The sequence below is a fragment of the Mustela nivalis genome, assembly GCF_964662115.1.
Source record: "Mustela nivalis genome assembly, chromosome: 8".
Taxonomy (NCBI): domain Eukaryota; kingdom Metazoa; phylum Chordata; class Mammalia; order Carnivora; family Mustelidae; genus Mustela; species Mustela nivalis.
The window spans coordinates 126,714,806-126,733,734 of record NC_139027.1 but is presented as its reverse complement, the minus strand read 5'-3'; the positions used below and the strand labels follow the sequence as shown (position 1 = coordinate 126,733,734).

Genomic DNA, 18,929 nt, shown 5'->3' with positions numbered 1-18,929 from the left:
TAACATCGTGCTCTGTCGAGGAGAAACGCTTCAAGAGCTCGGTCTCTTCTCACGGAGCAGGTACTGAAGGGTGAATTTGGAGTTGAGAGGCAGTGTATTGATAGCTAGTACCAAAGCCAGCCACAGTTACTATATAATTCCAACGTAGTTCCGCTTTTATAAGGTATAGAAACAAGGAAACTCTACTGTTAGAAGTCAGGCTAGTGGTTAACCTTGGAGGAAAGTAGTAGTGACCAGAAAAGAGCATGGATGGACCTTCCGTGGTAATAGTGTGCTTTTTCTGGATGTGGGCGCTGGTTGTGTGGGTGTGTTCAGTTTGTGCAGGGTGCTGGTTTTTTTGTTTTTGCGTTTAGTTTAGTTTAGTTTTTTAGTGCATATTCTGCTTCAATAGAAGTTAAAATGTGCTATAGTTTGATTCTAAAAGTGAAAGCTTAAAAGGAAGACCCAGTCTAGAAAAGGGGAAATACAAAATAATCCTGGGTATCTCACTCTTTTGTTATTTTTAAAAACTAATTTGAGGGTTGTGCATCTCTCTTTCTTTTTTTATTTATCTGAGAGAGAGAGAGCACCAGCAGGAGAGAGGCAGAGAGACAAGCAGACTCCCTGCAGAGCAGGGAGCCACACTCAGGGTTCAGTCCCGTGACTCTGGGATCATGACCTGAGCAGAAGGCAGACACAACTCACTGAGCCACCCAGGCACCCCGAGAGTTGTACATCTTGAAGTCGAAAACCAGGTGTCTAATTCATTCAGCAAAAATATTCATTGCCAGGCCACCTTTCTTTTCATTTGGGATCAAATTGTTAATAACTGAGGCCACCTATAGAGTAGCTTCTACTTCCTTTTGTTGCCATTCTTCTTACCAAGTCTTTGAACAGCAGCTTCTTATTTTTTTTTAATGTTTCAGATACAGTGTAAATAAAATATCACTCTTGTTCTCTATAGGCATTATCTTTGCTTTTATCTTTGTCGTGATATGCCCTTCCTCTTACAGCCACTGACAGATCACTGGCCCATCTTTTTCCTGGCGGAGAGATTTGGAAGCCCACCATGGTAACTTCCATATGGGGGTTAATGACAGTGGAAACAGTAGATGGTTGGTTCAGGAATTGGTGGTGATAGGACAGTCTCGGGGCAGGGGGGTTTAAAAGCTCTAAAAAGGCAGCTTAGTACTATGGTTTGTTCAGGAGTCAGTCTGGGTGCAGAAGGGAAGGAATCCACAAGTTGGGAGTCGAACCTGGGTCTAGGAGGTGGATATGGAATCTAGATAGGAGTCGTATTCCCAGAAAGCGAAGGTGGCTAAGAAACTCTGGCAGTACCCTGTGGATAGAACTTAGTGGAGCTGGCTGTTTAAAGCCCAGTTGTTATTAAATCAAATTGAATTGAATAGTGGTAATAGAATTAGTATTACCGACTTTTCTCTAGGGAGCTTGGTATCTCCACATTGATAGGATAGGAGGTTGTTTTCATGCTTTGAATGGCTGGTTGTACTCTCACTAGTGAGGCTTTGACCAAGGTAAGAGTCGCCACAAACATGTAACACAGAAGGCTGAGAACCTAGAGTGATTGATTCCCTTGCATAAATTGTTTCCTTATATTTCTTGACCTTAAGTCATTTGAGGGTAAAGGGGAAAAAAATAGTGTGACTGGTAAAACTAGCCAATGGGCCTTTCATTCAACAATCCAGTACATGTATTTACGCAATCTGTATATAGGTATTTACTGTATCATGGGCCCTGTCTTAGGTTCCGGGGACTCAAATGTGAATCCGATGCAGTCCCTAGGCCCTCTGGAGGATCATTGTTTTGTGTTATTCTCTTTAAGGGCTGCCTTTATTCTACTTGTCTGTGACATACAGCTTTGTTACCAACTCTTTTAGGATTGTTTTGAGCCTTTGAGATCTGATACTTGGATTTCATATCCAGGCAAATGAGTTTCCTGACATTTATTTACTTAATTTTATTACTAGTCTGGGCTTATACTGTACCACTAATAAAGGGCTTCATTTGCAAATTTGGCATCTTAAGGAAACGGGGCCCGCGATTGAAGCCATGAATCTCATTGTGTACATGTACTCCAGAGTGGCAGTTTGGAAATTTTCTGTCCTCCAGACTGGTCATCTGTATGTAGAACAGTCTGAAATCCCATCACGACAGCTGGTCCTCAGTGCTGAGGGTAGAAGGGAGCATCGGAATGGCGGTGCAAACGTAATGTAATAGAAGCATGAGGTGATGGGTGTTAAGAAGTTTATATCTCAAAAACGGTTGTCCTTTGATCTGAGAATGGATCCTGTTTGCCAAAGAGTAGACTAACAGGCTTTTCTGTGTGGTTTTCTTGCTCATTCAATCATGATTCTAACATCTTAGACCAGTCTTCCTAAAACAGTACCACTGAGTGTTACTTACAGGTAAGTAATTACTTAGGTGTTAGGTGTTAGAAGTCAGTGGTTTTAACAGTACGGATGTTTGCTAATACGTTGATCTAAAAGAGGTGACTACATCGGATTACCAATCTGTAGTCAGGTGAACCACGCCTAATGGAGATGGTGTCAACAGCTGTTAGTTGGCTTACATTTGCCGCAGGTGGCTTCTTGACTGTTCAGTTTACTGCCTGCCGCTGCCGCTCTTCGCGCCCTCCTGCCAGGTTCAGAGAACGAGGGCATTTTCTTGGCGAGAGCTTTCTGTTGCCCGCCGCCCACCTCGCCGTTAGGCTGGTGTTGTCCGTGCGTGCTTTTGCAAGAATCGCTTACGTACGTGTCAGTAACACAGCATCTTGCTTTCTGTATCGCCCCGCAGACCGCTTCTGCGTTTGTCACAGCTCTCTCTTCCTTTGGGGGGGGTGGATTTTGGGGATGGGGGAATCGAAGGTGGAAGAGATTTGGAGAACTGTTTCATCTTTTGAAAAATTCATAAAATTCTCAATTTCTATTGAATTCTTAGACCCTAAGGGAAGGGCAGGACATGCCAGAGTTGAACAGGTTTTAGGGACTGAACTCGGGGTGGACTTGGTCAAGTTGCTGCCTCTTCCTAGTTTTGCAACCGGCGAGCAAACGGAGGATGTGCAAGTTAGGTGTCAGGATTTTTACCTTAAAACTGGAACGTAAGGAATTTTGTGTCAGATTTAGAATCCATTATTTGTATTTTTATATGACAGAGAAAAGCTCTTTGGAAACATGTTGGCTTTTTATTTTACTTGAACACAACGGAGTTGTAGAAGTAGTGGGAAAGCCCATCCTTTTAGTGTTAGGAATTCCAAAATATAGGTGATGGGGATGTTTACAGATTGTAGATTGGTTTACTCTTGGACTGGCTCCTCTGTTTCCCATAGAATAAAGAATGCTTAGCCTGGATGATCATAAATATGTAATTTTCTTTTATTATTTATCCCAAAGTAGAAACTCTGCTGAGGATCATCTGTATTATAATTCTGTTAACGTGTTTACTTTGTTTCCCTGCTGTCTTGGATAGCTATCAGATAGGCTTTATTCCTTACTATAAATTACTCCAAAGTAATTTTGTGTAACAGTTCAGAATTCAGATGGAAGGTGTTATGAAAATAGATAAAGAATTTAAACAATTACTTACAGTTCTATATCCCTGAAGATTTTATCTGTGTTTATGGTAAGAATTACTTCATGAAATATTTTCTTCCCTTTTATGTAATGCTATCTGAAGGGTCCATCCATCTTCTCTAAACACGTGCTTAATCGGTCTTCTTGACAGTTTTATCAAGCTGTTTTAATTGCTTCCTCTTCACTGGTGGATGGATCAAAACCTCCCTCTGTTGTAGCTTGCTTTTTTTTTTTTTTCTTGCTGCCATGTGGGGCTTTCCTTTTTCCCTTTTCTCCTCTTCCAGACTGTTGTACTTTATCTATGGAATATCCATGTAACCTCTGCCCACTCTCTGAGTACCTCAAATAGAACATCTCCAAATCCCGACCTCTCACTTTTGCTATTTTCATTTGCTTTTCATTTGCTCAAGGCAGCTGGATGTAGTGCTGAGAGCTGAATCGGAACCCTGGAAATGCAGTTCTCATGCTTTGGAATAATTGTGAGCGGTTGGGCAATCACACTCCTCTGACCCTTCCTTTCCTTATCTTAAGATAAAAGGATTGCTTTGCCTAAGCTTTAAGTTCCCTCCCTGTTCTTCAAACTTAGCCTGTCCAAAGTAGAACTCATCTCTGTCCTCTCCCAAAAGGTGGTTTTTGTCCCTCTTCTGCAAATGAAGAAACTGAGACCCAGGGAGATTGAATAAATTGCACAAATCATACCATCCTTGTGTCCAGAACTTAAATATCTTCACTCCTCGGTCTACGGGTATTACTGTTTGCCCACAAAAAGGCATAAAGTGTGACGAGTCAAAAGATCTTACGTTACTTGGTGAGGCCCGTTGAGAGTGCATATGGAGTATTATTTCTTAAGCCCTTTGTCTTCCCCCAGAAGGTTATAGCTTGCGTTTTCTGGGCTCTGAACCTTGAGCTGTACTGTCAGGAGATTGGTTTCTTCAATCCTGTGTTCACTGGTGGGATCATTCCTGATCTGGGTCAGTTGACATGATGGCATATGGTCTAATAATAAACAGTAGTGATAAACAATGATCAACTAATTTCGCAGTACGATATTTGATACAGCTCTAGTAGAGCCTGGCTTTCTTCTACTACTGATCTTAATGGTGATCCATATCAAGCAAGTTGATTTTTGTCACAGGATTAGGAAATAAAATGATTTGATTGAAGAGAGCATTTTGAGGTAAGTCAGTGATTCAGAGAAAACACTGAAGGTTTTTTAAAAAATTTAATTAATTAATTTTACAATGCAGGTTTTTAAAAATTTTTTTAAAGATTTTATTTATTTGACAGACAGAGATCACAAGTAGGCAGAGAGGCAGGCAGAGAGAGAAGGGGGAAGCAGGCTCCCTGCTAAGCAGAGACACCCCCCACCCCCCCCCACCCCCCCATCTACCCCACCCCACCCCATGTGGGGCTCAATCCCAAGACCCTGGGGTCATGACCTGAGCAGAAGGCAGAGGCTTAACTCACTGAGCCACCCAGGCGCCTTACAATGCAGGTTTTAAAATGAGATACTTACTGGGGTGCCTGGGTGGCTTAGCTGGGTAAGTGTCTGACTCTTGGTTTCAGCTCAGATCGTGTTCACCGGATCAAGCCCCGTGTCGCGCTTCTCTGTCAGGGTGGAGTCGGCTGGAGATTTCTGTCTCCCTCCCCCTCTGCACCTCCTTTCTTTCTCCCCGTCGCCCCTGCCCCTGTGTGTGCACCCACACTCTCTCTCTGTCTCTCTCTCAAATAAATAAAATCTTAAAAAAAAACATAAAATGAGTTACACAGAATTTTCTTAGCACAATATACTTCATGGCTTAGCTGTGAATTAGATATTGATTTAATAATGGTGATAATAAGTATATTGGGAAGCTAAGACTTCCATCTTCCATAACAAGAGGTTATCTGTTTTTGTAAGTAAAGTTTTATTGGCACGCAGCCAGACCCATTCATTTGCATATTGTCTGTGGCTATTTTCATGGCCGAATTGAATTGTTGCAACAGAGATCACATCCTATGGCCTGCAGAGCATAAATGATTTATCATCTGGCCTTTATAAAGATATTTGCCACCTTGTATTCCTCAGGAAGAAATCAGTAGAATAGTGTTTAAACTATATTTTTTAAAGACTTATTTATGTATTTATTTGAGAGAGAAGAGAGAGAGAGAGAGAGAGAACATGAGCCGGAGGGAGAAAGACTCTGAAGCAGACTGAGTGCCGAACCTGACTGGGCTCGGTCTCAGTACCAGAACGGAAATCAGGAGCCAGAGGCTTAACCAACTGAGCCACCCATGCGCTCCTAAAATAATGTTTAAAATTGGAAAAATCAGGGCACCTGGGTGGTTCAGTCTGTCAAGCATCTGTCTTCGGCTTGGGTCATGATCTCAGGATCCTGAGACCGGACCCCACATCAGCCTTCCTGCTCAGTGGGGAGGCTGCTTCTCCCTCTCCCGCTCCTCCTGCTTGTGCTCTTTCTCTCTCTCTCTCTCTGATGGAAAAATCTCTAAAAATAAATAGATAAATTTGGAAAATATCTAATAGCAGTATCAGAATATTTTGCAGAAAGATTACGGAAAGGAGTAGAAGGAATGGCTCTAGATCAAATGGTTTCTAGTGGGAAGAGTAAATCAGGAATGGGGATGAGTGAAGTAGGGGAATACTACCTTTTTTTTTTTTAAGATTTTATTTATTTGGTAGAGAGTGAGATACTGAGACAGCACAAGCTGGGGGAGTGGCAGAGGGAGAGGGAGAAGCAGGCTCCTCACTGAGCAGGGAGCCTGAGGTGGGGCCCCATCCCAGAACCCTGGGATCATAACCTCAGCTGAAGACAGACGCCTACCCAACTAAGCCACCCAGGCACCCCAGATTTTTTATTTTCTTTTTTTTTTAAATAATTTTTTTCAAAGATTTTTATTTATTCAGCGGAGAGCACAAGTAGGCAGAGCAGCAGGGAGAGGGAGAAGCAGGCTCTCCACTGAGCAGAGAGTCTGACGTGAGGCTCAATCTCAGGCCTCCAGGCCTCTGTTGCAACAACTCAATTCGGCCATGAAAATAGCCACAGACAATATGCAAATGAACGGGTCTGGCTGCGTGCCAATAAAACTTTACTTACATGACCTGAACCAAAGGCAGACGCCCGACCGACTGAGCCACCCAGGTGCCCCAGGTTTTTTATTTTCAAGTAATCTCTACACCCAAAGTGGGACTTGAGTTTACAACCCTGAGACCAAAAGTCACATGTTTTACCCCCTAAGCCAACTGATTCTACAGGAGTACTTTGTGTGTTAAGCTTTAGATTATTGAGTTCTTTTTTTTAAAAGATTTTGTTTATCTATTTTAGAGAGAGTGTGCCTGCACAGGTGATGGGAGGGATAGAGCGGGAGAGAGAGACAGCATCTCAAGCAGACTCCTATTCAGTGTGGAGCCCAACACAAGGCCTTGAGATCATGACCTGAGCCGAAACCAGGAGTGGGACGCTTAACCCACTGAGCCACCCAGGTGACCCTAGATTATTGAATTCTTAAGCTAAGTGCTTGTATTACTTTGAGGAAGTATGAATGAAGATTACTGAGAAATTTGATTGGACTAGGAGAATAGAATAAATAGGAAAGGGAAAAAAGAGCCGACCAGCTACACTGAGGAAAACAGGGACTCAGAGCCTTTTCTTTAGTTTTCCCATTTACTCACTTACTCATTCCACACATAATCATTCCAAAGTCCAGATATGAAGCTTGGTATGACAGAACAGAGTTCCTTCCCGGAGGGTGCTTAGGCACTTAACAGCTGATGCACCGGCAGACAGGGAAAACCGGAAGAGATGATATCATGGTGATAGAGTTACTGTAATTATTAGTGCTTTTCACAGGATGTTTTCAGGGCTTAGGGAAGTTAGGTCAGACATGACACCAGAGTGGAGTTTTGAAGGATGAGACTGGAGAGGAAAGGCAGTGGAAGGATTTTCGAGATGGAGACAGAAGCCCAGCCTGAACAAAGATCTGAGCAAACAGGGCTGGTTTCAGACGTGCAAGCATTCAGAAAAGTTGGATGAATGCAGGAAGGTAATGTCAGAGCAGGAGACCAGGACCAGGGGCCTGATTGCTTATGCGGGGCCCTTCGCTGTGGGGAATTTGTATTTCTGCAGACACTACAGAGATACGATCTAATTTTCTTCACACTTTGGGAAAACGTGCTCCTGGTGCAGTGAGGGATGGGATGGGGGTCGGAGCAGGAAGGATAAGGGCACTTGGGAGGCTATTTCAAGTTTAAAAAAAAAAAAAAAGGCCCCAAAAGAGTGGGATAAATTCAAGTGGCCTGGGGAAGAACCAAGGAACTCGGGAATTTTGAAGGAGTTAGGGGAAAGGGAAGGAGTTAAGGATGACTGAATTCTGGGCTGGGTGGCAGACTGTGGGACATTAGCTTCTGAGGAGGGAGCATAGGAGCAGGTGTGTATGTGTGCAGAGGTAGTACGGAGTTTGATTTGGAAAGAGCTGTGAGTTTTTTGTTTCATCTGTTGAACGCCTAATTGGAACTGGCCAGGATATGGTTGGCTTTGTCTGCTTGGAAGACAGGAGGAAGGCTTGGATTTGGGAGTGCACAGTGGTCATGGTGCAGAGAGAGGAAGTTTAGGAGCTGAGTAGAGAACTCAGCAGGCCCCAGGGCTAGTAACAGTGTTACACCCTGGGGACACTGACATTTAATAGGCCTTATAATAGGAGAAGACTCTGGAGGAAGCTGAGCTTTGGAAGCCTGCAATTAGAGGAAAATCGGCAGAGCATGCTCTCCAAGAAACCAGTGAGATGAGAATTTTAAGAGGGGGAAATGGCCCATGGTTTAAAATGCTGCAAGACAGAATAGCGTCTAAAAATGCCCATTGGATCTGGCTCCTAGGGAGTCATTGCTAAGAGCGGCTTTGGGAAGTAATAGGGGAGGAAGAGAGAATACAGGTGGGTGAGGGTTGGTTAGCATAGTTACTACTCCAGAATCAAGTTTAACCTGCCTCTTTGTGGAGGAGAGAACTGGAGAGAGAGAGAGGTTTAGTGATAAGGAGCAGAAATGATTCTTCCGTCAGCAGATGTTTATGGAGCACCTGTTGTGAGCCCGGAGCTTGCTGTTCAGACTCAGAGTACAGCAGGAACAAAACAGGGCTCACGTTTGTGTGCGTGTGCACGTGTCTCATGGGTAAGACATTTCTAATCAACTAGATGTAATGTCAGGCAGTAACTGACAAGTGCCAGAAAGAAGCGTACAAAGATAGAGAGTCAGGGGTGAGGGCAGTGGTCTGTTTTCTATGGAATGGTTAGAGGGAACATCACTGAGGTTTGAGGAGAGATACCTCAATGAAATGAGGAAGGACCGACTGCACAGGAGTGCAGAGTCTGAGCTCAGGGTGCGAAGTGGGAGAGGTTGGGCCCAAGTATTGATGGAAGGGTTAGTTGTCCTCAGGAGAGAGCCACCTTCCTCTGATGCTGGAGGGAAGCCCGTAAGGACAAGCAACACCAGTGGCTGCTGTGTAGTTCATGTTCATCGTGTGACAGACACTAGAGATTCTCATCCCTTTTAATTCTCCTGAATCCCTAAGAGGTAAGGATTGTCACCATTGTACAGGTGACACAATAAAACCGGAAGAGCTTTTACCTGGCTCATCATTTACACTACTTTTTGGCACTTCACACTCTTGCTGTTGTCCTCCTGTAGATTGCTCCAAGCCTAGCGACAGACAATAAACTCACACCGTTTGTGGAGGGTGCCAGAGTTGTGAAGTGAGAAGTTGAGGGGTATCTCATCCATTGGACCCTTTTTGTGGTCTAGGATGTCTATCAGGCACTCTGGTCAGGGGTCCTTGAACAGGGCTCTAAGGAAGGGGGCATGACCCAAGACCTGTCTGCCCTTTTCATAAACTCACCCCAAGTGAGATGTTGCCGATGTTCTGTTCCTTTCCCTTCTAAAATCCCCACCCTGTAATCGTGTGGGGTCACCTTATCTGCGCCTATGGTTGTCAGAGCGGTTCTTAGGGACCAGACTTAGGGCTGAGGGTGAGCATAGATAGATGGTAAAAATACATATTCACTGTGGAAACTCAGAGGTGTGCCTGATTTTTAAAATTGCTTCCCAGGTACTCTTTGCTCCAAAGGGCCTGATAGAGTTCAAGGCCTGGGAGCCTGTTGACAGCAAAGGTCCTTGTTCTCCCTGCGGCCAGCCATGTCTCGTGCTGCCCTTGTGAATATGAGGGACCGTGGGAGCAGTGTACCGTCTGTGCACTTGTCTGCGTGTGTCAAACCCATGTTCTTGAAATGAAATAGACCCCCGGGACTGAGCAGGGATTGTTGGGATGGCAGAATTCTCAAGGTAGAGTAAATAGAGATAATTTCTGGATGAATGGTGGAATAGTGTGTACCTGATGTTTTATTTATTTTTCAAAGCGTCCATAACACAGCACAGAGGAACTTCGAAATGGCACAGGCGCGCTTGCAGGGTTTTTGAACTAGAGAGAGAGAAAGGAATAAAACAGAGTAGCTTTCAAAATGTTACTGCGGAAACCTGGCACCCATTTTTCTTGACAGAAGCATTGTTAGTTGAGTGAGTATAAGAAGGAACGGGAGTTTTTACATTTGCTTTTTACATTGTTAGCAGGTTATCTCGTGGAGGTAATCAAAGGCTAGGTTCATACAAAAGCACTGCAACGCAGTGAGGAAAGCCAGAGTCCTGCCAGTTTTCTTACAGTTCAGAAGGCGTGATTTGCCTCCCTGTAGATGAATTTCCTGGTTTGCGCACGTAGTTGGGTGTTTCTGAATATGTCTGTATTCTCTCTCTAATTGAGTTGTGGGACCCGAAGTTATTTCGTTTCTTATTGTGCCCAGAGGATCTGCTCGCCACTCCAGAGTGAGGGCAGCACAGCCTCAGAAATTGGGAAGCCACTTCTAGTGGTGGAAGGACACGCATTGGCTTCTGTTTGTCTGTCCATTCCTGCTGCGTATAGCCTTGCAAAAAGATGACATAGTTTTAGTTTTATATTTTTTAAACGTGTGCCATTCAAGGCAGGTAAAAAAGTAGAGGTAACTCGAGGTGGTGCTTTGTAAAGTATTAGATAGTGTTTGGAGAGATAGAAGTCAGTAAATGCTTATTGAACAGCCGCTGATGTCGCTGACGATGTCTGCCATTTTGTAGGGGGCGACGTGCTGGTGTGTGGTGATCCTTCGGGGGCTGTGAAGGGTGTCACAGTCGTCACGTGAGGCTTGTCGGAGCTCACGTCTAGGGACCAGAGCCATTGTTCTTACAGTAACCGCACTCGGATTTCACACTCGCTCTCTCTCTCGCAGAGGATGGCGTGGGGTTACCTATGCAACCTGAGTATGAGTAAAGGTGCCGGTAGTAGGATCTTGCCCGTGAACAAATTGGCGGCTGGGAGATTTGGGGAAGAGGCCGTCACCACCCCTTTTTTCCCAAGCTTTCTCTTTGTCGGGTAATCAGCCTCAAGCCATACCTGGGTGAGCCCACCTCTTCCTCGTCCTCCCGCTTGTCCTTTCCTTCCCTCTCTGGTGGGCTCAGGTCCCATGATGACACAGGCCCGAGAGCCGGCCTTGTCACACATCCGGTGATGTCACAGGCCCGCTGGCTCTCGGGCCTGTGATCCTCGTGGACACCCCATTGCCCGGGCTCCACTGTCATGGGCACGTTCGCACTTCCCGCCTCCTCCTTGGCCTTCCGCCATGGCCCAGCTTTATTTCCTACTGGCTTATTTCTTGCCATGTATTCCTTAAAGTGGAATCGGCAGATAAAAGGACTCAACAGTTTATAGATCCAGTGGCACCTTGCCTGAGTGCTCCTCAGAAAGCTTGAAACAATTAGGGAAGTGCCATTAGCGATGATAAGTTGGACCTGTTTTCCACACGTTCCTGGCAATGCTGTGGACCCGCTTTTGTGCATGCTCGTTAGTCCTACTTAATCAGAAATGGTTTCTTGATGGCTCTTCTGCAGTATACTTATTCTTCAGATGTTAAGAAAATAATTTTTATTAGCATTGGTGGGGTTTTCTGTAGTTTTTCAAATGACTGATTTTAATTTTGTTGGGCAGAATTTTGAGTGCTTATGTCTGATTATTGATAATACTCCCCCTTTTTTTTTTTTTAAAGATTATATGTATTTATTTGACAGAGACTCAGCGAGAACAGGAACACAAGCAGAGGGAGTGGGAGAGGGAGAAGCAGGCTTCCCACCAAGCTGGGAGTCCAACCTGAGCCAAAGGCAGACGTGTAACCAACTGAGCCACCGAGGCGCCCCTGTTCCTTTTTTATTAGCTGGAATTTATTTTTCCAGCTTCTTTCTTCATTTCAGAATTTCTGGCCATTTGTGATGGGTGAGAATGTTGATGATTTGAAGTTGACAACAGATGAAGGAGATAAACTTGTGCTCACATAATTTACCTAGAGTTGACTCCAGTATGATGAATATTAGGGGTAAAATTCTTTTAACTGCCCTGGTTAAGAGCACTTACCATTTCTCTGGATTTCATGATTTTCTTGAAGTGAATGCTTGTTTCATCAAATGCTAATCCTCACAGCAGTTCTTAGAGTCATCATTTCTAACTTGACTTTCTCTTTCCCTGATTTGGCCGATTCTTCTCTGCTCTCTTCCCTTTCCCCCCGACTCTGTCCACTTTGCAACTCGTTAGCTCAAGTTGGAGGCTGTGTTGTTCAGGAACAGCAATATCCTGATAGCATTTTATCATTCTTCCTTTTTTATTTATTTTTTTTTTAAGATTTTAATTATTTATTTGGCAGCGAGAGGGAGAGAACACAAGTAGGCAGAGCAGAAGGCAGAGAGAGGTGGGGGGAAGCAGGCTCTCCATTGAGCCAAGAGCCCAATGTGGGGCTCGATTCCAGGACCCTGAGGTCATGACCTGAGCTGAAGGCAGAGGCTTAACCCAGTGAGCCACCCAGGTGCCCCCTATGGTTCTTCTTACAGGAAATCCCTCTGACTTTTGGAGGAAAAAACCCAAGTGGACAGATGTTAAACCGATGAACTGTAATTGTGGCTCCAAGGATGCTTGGAATCACAGATCCTTCATTTTCCTCAGTTTGCATCAAACATCATGAACTCACTTAAAAAACAATCCCTCACACTTTAATCTTAAGTTCTGCCTACTGCCTACACATCATGCTCATTGGGATATAAGAAATAATTATGAACATAAGGATAATTATGTGTTTGCGGGATGGTTTCCTGAGGGAGTGGTGTTCTTTAGCTCTGTGGAACGTCCAGGAAATCAAAGTACACGATAAACACGAGGCAGTATCTGTTTCCGGGCTAGAACTGGGAGCTGAAATTCTGGGATCCCTCTCTTGTTTGTATATGAGGAAGGTGAGAACTTTAGACCTGATGGACTACTAGTTAGTGATTCAGGTAGCCCCAGATTCCAGATTTCTTAGACTCGGGTTCTTTCTGGTTCCTGGGATGTACCAAAGCACTTCTGGACCTCTAAAGCCAGGCTCTTAACTGCTGTGGTCCTCAAAAGTCATTTACAAAAAAAGTTCAATGTCATCATGAGTGTTATGGTTGGGGCGGAGATGGGGGCTTAAATCTGGGTACAGTAAAATCAGTCATTTAAAACTACCAAATACTGGAATGGAGCTTATTTTGTCAAATAACATATGTATGTGGTTTCAAACATCAGATAATACAAGGGGGCATGTGACAACATGGCAGACTGACCTGGCCTGTCTCACACCAGCTTCCCTCTCTGGCCTTCAAGAGAACCACTTTTAAATCCTTTAGATCTCTCTCTCTCTCTTTTTTTTTTACAGTGTACATTCCTATTTCTTGATTTATCAGTTGTGACATATTTTACTGATTTCCTTCCAGAAGAAATGAGGACTTGTTTTTACACCCCTCTTCCACTCCTCTCAGTATAGTCACATCATTATTTTAAGATTCCTCTTTTAGTTTACTTTGTAATTTAATATGCCAGCATCTCTTATAACTTATTTTACCTACAAAGATAGTTTCTTTTTGACTCTACCCATCTGAAGCAATAAATTAGGGTTCGGGTTTGGGTTAGATAGGGTTAGGACCATGGGGGTGGGGGGACACAACACCTGGGTGGCTCAGTCAGTTAAGCCTCTGCCTTCGATTCAGGTCATGATCTGGGATTGAGCCCCACATGGTGCTCCCTGCCTAGCAGGGAGCCTGCTTCTCCCTCTGGCACTTCCCTTGCGTGTTTCCTCTCTCCCTCTCTCTGTCAATTAAATAAGTAAAATCTTAAAAAAAAAAAAAAATACTCTAGGGGTGGCTATTGACTGTTGTTACACAGTTGTAAATGTTCTGTAGAAGCACCCTCATTTCTGTGTTTTCTAAATGTGTCACAGTTAATCCTGAGGTCACCTTAAATGTTTCATTTTGGATTTTACCGTAATCCTTGCCTTTTTTTTTTTAAATCTTTTAGAGATACAAGTATCTTCCTTCAATAGATGATAATGAAAATACAAAAGAAAGAGAAGCAGGTAAGTGATTGTATATCTTTTTTTTTTTTTTCTTCAATCACGTATCTTTAGGTGAATGCTCTCAGCCTACTATGCTCCCTGATGCTTCTTTATCCCCATATTACCCCATACAGTTGCTGGCAGTTAGGGCTTAGCTCCTAGCCTCTGGCGGTTACCCTGCTGCAGCTTTTCCCCGTTCTCCGCCTGGTCACTGAGAGCTGTGTTTTGAATGACTTAATTTTTACTTGTGCTCAGGTCAGCTCCATATGGGAATAAGTATAATGAAAACTGTAAGTCAAAATATTATTCAAAATTAGCTATATGGAAGAGAAATTTTTTCCTCCCCTGGAAAAGCTTTCTGAGATGTGGTCAATTCTTCATAGTTTATGTATCTATCTTTTTGGATGTTTGCTTAATCTAAAAGCATTCTCATTTAGAAAATTCATACTCATAATGACCTGTGAAACTTTCCTCCTAGACAAAATAGTGAACTAATTAGAAGGATGTGAACACCAGCTATTTGGCATTCGATTTCGTGAAGGGGAGAATTGATTAAAAAAAACATTTGGCCAGCGTGACTCATTCTGCCAAAATCTTTTCCTGGTTGAAACTTCTGGTTCCCTATTCAGAGGAACCAAGAGACCCCAACCAGTGTGGCTCAGGGAGGAGTGTTTAGTCTCTTAGAAACAGACTGTCTCTAAAGGGCTGGCTTTCCTTTTACAGAATTGAAGGACAGTCCGGTAACTGGGGATATCTGAACCCCTGGCCTTCATGGAGACTCTGTGCAAAGAGGTTGGTTGGTATCAGCCACTTTGCTCTCCGCTTCTGGGGAGCACTGACTAGTCAGATACAGGGTGACCTGGGGATATGGTTACAAGGATTACTCTCTGGTCTGTCCCAGTGGATAGGTCCTTGTGAAACCAAACCAAAACAAATGGTTTTAGGAGAAAATCGACACATCTGCTGCCAGTTCTCAACAGGAAGAGTGATGACTAAACACTGTCCCCCACACTGATTTCTTCCCGTCCTGGCTCTCGAGCGTCCTCATCTGGTAGACAAACACTACAGCGAGTGCCGTCCCATCTGCCAGGAGTTTTTTCTATGGAGATACTCAAACAGGTGTCGACTGGGTGAGCAAAGATTTTCACTGCTGCTTTGCTTATAGCACAGAAATGGAAATGAATGTACATTTCCACCAAACAAGGGACTGTTTATATCACAGCATATCCACCTAGTGGAATATTACAGTTTCTGTTAAAAAGAACACATTACTGAAGAGAACCCCAAGCCTTCAAAACTATCATCATTTATGATACATGGGCAGGTGTATGTTTCTTAAAAATTCTGCGTATTTAATGTTTTAAACATTCTTTAAGGTAAGCTTTTGTTTCAGTTAAAACACTTTTTTTTTTTTTAAGTAATCTCTACACTCAGCATGGGACTTGAACTGATGACCTCTAGATTGAGAGTCTCAAGTTCAACCAACTGAGCTAGCCAGGCACCCCTCTCCCTAAGAAAACTCTTTACCAGAATTACACCAGCATGAATTTATGTTTCTTTCTCTTGAGATTTTACTGGTTCATATGAGACCTTAGCCTGTCAGCCTGCTATCACACAGCCTCAGTTAGATGAGTTTTCCTTTCAACTGTAGTATTGACCAATGGGGCAGGGTTTCTCCTTAAAAATTAGTGTTAGCTGTGGTAGAGGAACAAGTTAATTCAGTGGAGTTACTTTCAGGAGGAATTGATCCTGCTTCTTTTCCAGGTGATAGACCATACTGATGACTGAACTACAGGGCGTGAAAATAGAAACTTAGGTTCATGCCAAAGCAATCTCTAGGTACCGGGATTGAGCACATGTGTAGAGTTCAGTGCCTGACAGAGATTTTGGTAGAAGGAGATCGAAACTGACTACCACATCACTGTGTGACTTTGGACAAGTTCAGCCTGTTTTCCTATCACTTAGACGGAAGCAATCATACATGCCTTCTAAGGTATTGGATTCAATAGGGTGGCTTATCAAGTACTTGGCATTCAGTGTGTCAGTGGCAAGGAAATCATCCAGTAGAATGAGAAAATTAACCATCAGACTTTGTCCTTTCCCTTACTGTATTTCTAAGGTGTTAGAAGTAACAGCAAATAAAATGTCCACTCTTTAAAAAACCCTCATTGCTATCAATTCATTTTTCCCCTTCTCTGGAGGTGGAAAATGACACGTTAAATGTGTTCTGATCTTGAAAAATTCTCATTTCCTTGTCCAAAAATTTATCAAGGTAAATTAAACAGGGATGAAAGATTTTACAAGTTAACCAGAATTTAGTAATAAATAACCATACTTCTTATTAACCAGAAAGGGCATAATGGAAGTAATGTGCCAAGGACAAAGGGTTTAGAGATTGACTCTGTATTGTCTAAAGAAGTGTTGCAAGAAAAATAGACATTAATAAAATATTTAAAAGTTAGTCACTAGGGCGCTATAGTCTTTTATCTGTATCAAAAATAAACTTCTTCTACTAAAAAATGTATACATTGTAATGCCTAAGAAGACCAAGCAGTATTAGGCAGAGAAACATTTTGCTAGAGGAATAAGATGTGCACTCTAATCACTAAAAACCCTTGCATGCTACTGTTGTGGAGTAACTACTGCTTTGTAAGGGGAAGAGCTGTAGTTCATGTTAGCGGTAACAAACCTACGGTAAGGAAGTACTGATTGTTACTCATCCCAGCTCCTTGCATGGCACTGAGAGAAGTACAAGATATGGTTAATACCATTTGATAATGATACATGGTAAGGGGGGTTTTGGTGCACATATTCAATGTAGAGGAAAGTTCATGAGCACAAGTGCAACAGGAATAGGCATAGGATTAAAACCTGGAGCGCTGACCAGGAGGTTAGCCTAGACTTGCAGTAGTTAGGAGAGAACCTTCTCTCCAGACCCCATGACCAAAAGTCAGATCAGTAGAGCCCCTTATTCTGAGACTTCCAGAAAATGAAAAGGTGCAGCAGAAAGTGTTTTCTTCAGATATATGGTGGGAATCTCAATAGCCTTAGGATTGTTAGACCCTGTTTCCTTCTCTAGAGTGAATATGGATGTAATTTGTTCACTAAACAAATATTTGTTGAGTTTTTCCAGCAGTTAGTCATCAGAAAATATTTGAGGGTCTGTGTGGGGCCAGCTACAAAACTGACAGAAAGTTAGGTTTTCTTTTCTTACGGAAGTTTAGTCTGGTTACAAACAGGCAGTTACAGTAGAGGTGGCAGAAGCCTCAGAAGACTCAGGGTTCTGCACTGCAGATGGCAGAGTGATGCTGTGGAACTGGGGAGTGTGGAAGTTTGGGGCACGTCAGCCCCACCAGAGAATCTGGGAAGGTTTCCAAGAGATGAAGTCTTCTGGGTAGAGCCTGGCTTAGTCAGGTTGTTCCTGAGGATCCAGGAGGAAAGCTTGGGAGGGAAGAGAGAGGTATATGGTTGGGTTTGAGAAAGTGAAGCATATGAGAGTAAAGGAGAGAGTGGAAGGGCCTGGAGTATGGAGTGCTCAACTTTGGGTGGTGACCAAAGATAAACTAAGATAAGAGGCATGTTGGATTGGGGGTGCCTGGGTGGCTCAGTTGAGTAAGTACATATGAGTAAGCATATGACTCTTGATTTTGGCTCAGGCCATGGTCTCCAGGCTGTGAGATCAAGCCCTGAATTGGGCTCTGTGTTCAGTGTGGAGTCAACTTGGGATTCTCTTTCTTTCTCTTTCCTTCTGCCCCAAACCACCCCCCACAACTTGTACTCTCTCTCTCAAATTAAATAAATAAACTCTTAAAAAAAAAAAAAAAAGCATGATGGATTGAGCTGGCCATCAGATCCCCAAACAAATTAGTCCCAGATGTGCTCTATAGTGGGGGGAAGGTGAGAACTCCCCTCCCTAAGATGGTGTGTACCACCAATATACATCACTACAGCTCAGAACAGTGAAAGAGGAGTAGCAAAGTTGATCATATGGATGAATAAATAATTCATTTCTTTGACTTTTCAGTGTCATATTGCAGAGGGTCTTAAGAAACGAGCTGATACCAGCCAGACCTTCCATTTGGCAGTCACCAGAAGGCCTTTTCAACATGCCTACAGAGGGAGTGTTAGTAAATTTCTCAGTAGAAGCAAGCTTTTAAACAGCCTCACCCTGGAGTCATGTTTCAGAAGGACTTAAAATGGATCTTACCCAAATTCTTCCTCTTCCAAAAAAAAAAAAAGGAAAGAAATTTGAGCATTGACTGTTTTTCTCTATCTTTTGACGTACCTTGACAGATTTTTTTGTTATTGTCCTAATTCGTTCTGTGTTCTGAAGCATACTTGAGAAGCCTGAGCACAGTGATGAAGACGGTCAAAGAACGCCGACTTACTTCATATGAAGTATGACTGATGAAACTAGGATTACGTAGCCTAAAGAAGGGAAGGTTTAAAAGCATCCTGTGAAGAAAAGAAATTACATGTATCTGTCGCTGGGCCTGTGGATGCGAATGGTCCTATGGGGAGCATTACTGGAGGGCGGGCAAGGTGCTTGGGAAGTATTGTTTTCTCTCTCTCCTTCTTACTCTTCACTGTCTGCATCTAAATTTAATAATCTGCCTGCCCCGGGTTTTGTTACTGCCCGGAATTAACGAGGTTTAGATTGACTTTGCAGGTCTAGAGAAGTTAAATCTCTGAGACTCTTGAAACATGGTGAGAGAAAAACGCCCCCGACCCCCAGGTTTTAAATGCAAAAGTGTGATAATAGAGATGGGGACTAAGAATGACAGATTCTAGGACTCTGGCAAGAGGGAGTTTGAAGTTCGCACTCTGTCCACCACTCTTCAGTCCTTAATTTACCAGTTTCTCAGCAGCACTGGATGTCTGTAGTCATTCTGTCTGGAGGCG

The 18,929-nt window shown here is 43.3% G+C and overlaps 1 protein-coding gene across 7 annotated transcripts in view; it reads left to right on the top strand.

Annotated features, from left to right (window-relative positions):
• Window positions 1-18,929, top strand: part of CHD6 (chromodomain helicase DNA binding protein 6) — a 194,700-nt gene that overhangs the window by 38,415 nt on the left and 137,356 nt on the right. For 6 of the 7 annotated variants that reach the window (XM_082744630.1, XM_082744629.1, XM_082744631.1 and 3 more), the window contains one exon: window positions 13,991-14,048. In XM_082744630.1, coding sequence (XP_082600756.1) covers window positions 14,016-14,048 — 33 coding nt within the window. In that variant the 5' untranslated portion in view covers window positions 13,991-14,015. Of the gene's footprint in view, window positions 1-13,990; window positions 14,049-14,750; window positions 14,820-18,929 lie in introns of those variants that run through there. The other variant, XM_082744632.1, reaches the window with a different exon arrangement.